The 1,965-nt window shown below is 43.0% G+C and overlaps 1 protein-coding gene across 1 annotated transcript; it reads right to left on the reverse strand.

Moving 5' to 3' along the window:
* Positions 1-857: 857 nt before the first annotated feature.
* LOC132779784 (polyubiquitin) lies at positions 858-1,493 on the reverse strand. The gene is given in 2 exon segments (XM_060783454.2): positions 858-1,057; positions 1,059-1,493. Coding segments are annotated over 2 exon segments (453 nt in total). The 5' UTR covers positions 1,463-1,493; the 3' UTR covers positions 858-1,008.
* Positions 1,494-1,965: the final 472 nt, after the last annotated feature.

Here is a 1,965-nt window from a genome sequence, read left to right on the forward strand (position 1 = left end):
CCAGGTATAATTTGATAAAAGTTCCCATCATTCTGTAGGCCAAAGAAGCCTGAAGAGAAACATGATTTCACTGAGTTCAAATGTAGAATGACTTCCATCATAAGGGGTCAAAACAGTTTGTGTGTGTATGTGTGTAATAACTATAATATGTATGTGTGTGTGTTGTTTTATATATATACACACACATATTATACACACAGAGAGAGAGTTTTCCCCTGACATTAAGTCTAGTCATGTCCAACTCTGGGAGTTGGTGCTCATCTAGCCATTTCTAAGCTGAAGAGCCAGCATTATCTGTAGACACCTTCAAGGTCATGTGGCCAGCATAACTAATTGAAGTGCTATTACCTTCCCACCAAAGCGGTACCTATTGATTTACCCACATTTGCATGTTTTCAAACTGCTAGATTGGCAGAAGTTGGGACTAACAGTGGGAGCTCAGCCTGCTCCCCGGATTTGGACCGCCAACCTTTCAGTCAGCAAGTTCAGCTGCTCAATGGTTTAACACGATGCACCACCAGGGGGCTGTGTGTGTGTGTGTGTGTGTGTTACAATCAACACTACTGGAATGGAGTTAAGAGATCTTAAATATTAAGTTCTTGAGAAAAATGAGTCCATGGGCACATCTACACTTTAGAATTAATGCAGTTTGGCACCGTGGCTCAATGTAATGAAGGTACAAGCACTATTTGGCAGAGAAGACTAAAGATCTTGCCAATCTACAGCTCCCATGATTCCAAAACATTGAGCTGTGGCAGTTAAAGTAGCATCAACCTGCATGAATTCTACAGTATAGATGCACCCTCAGATGTCTTAGGACACCTGGCCCTTAAGATAACCTTATTCTAAGACATCTATTTTTTTCAATGTGCAATGGAAAACTTTATTAGCATTTACACAAACAAGTCTAGAGGCTCCGGGAACCTGCATTCACCTTACAATATTAAGACATGAAACTGCTACAGTGCAAACAAATGCTATTGGCAACTTGCAAAGGTGTTTGTGAATCTAACAGCCGCCTCTCAGGCGCAGCACAAGGTGGAGGGTGGACTCCTGGATATTCGGAGAGCACACGACCATTTTCAAGTTGCTTCCCAGCAAAGATGAGCCTCTGCTGATCTGGGGGGATGCCTTCTTGGTCTTGGATCTTGGCCTTGACGTTCTCAATGGTGGCACTGGGTTCCACCTCGAATGTAATGGTCTTGCCAGTCAGGGTCTTCACGAAAATCTGCATGCCTCCCCTCAAACGCAGCACAAGATGGAGGGTGGATTTCTTCTGGATGTTGTAATCGGAGAGAGTGCGGCCACCTTCAAGCTGTTTGCCAGCAAAGATAAACCTCTGTCGGTCTGGGGGGATGACTTCTTTGTTGTGGATCTTGGCTTTCACGTTCTCACTGGTATCACTTGGTTCAACCTCGAGTGTGATGGTCTTGCCAGTCAAGGTCTTCACAAAAATCTGCATGCCTCCCCTAAAGCCATCTAAGTCTTTAGGAGAAAATATTGACACCCTGAATTATACATGGAAGCAATTTGATACAGCAAATTTCATTTCTGTCTTGGGTCAAGGGTGGAGATTGAACTTTGCATGTTTTCTAAGTGTCTTTCCTGCCTCGCAGATATCAGGATTGTATTTCTAGGCATTCAACTATTCTAGCAGGTATGAGTTGCAGGTATTGCTTTTTTATGCTGGTGGTACTCAGATGTTCTTCACAGTGGAGGTTACAATAAATTGTTGTGAGTTTTTTTTTAATGTATCTTAGATGTGAGAAACACCACAGTCTTAAAAGTTGCCCTCCTCAGCCTTATTTCTGGAACTCTCCCATTCACCTGCTCATTTCTAACAGAACAGGAGAAAGAGAAGTTTATAAAGAGGAATGCAGTGGGGTGAGGGGAAGATGTGTGAGGACAAAAGGTGGGCGTCAATTGAAAGCAATGGAAAGAAGAAGAAGAAAAGCAAAGCGAAAA

This window comes from Anolis sagrei, chromosome 6 (genome assembly GCF_037176765.1).
Source record: "Anolis sagrei isolate rAnoSag1 chromosome 6, rAnoSag1.mat, whole genome shotgun sequence".
Lineage (NCBI taxonomy): Eukaryota > Metazoa > Chordata > Lepidosauria > Squamata > Dactyloidae > Anolis > Anolis sagrei.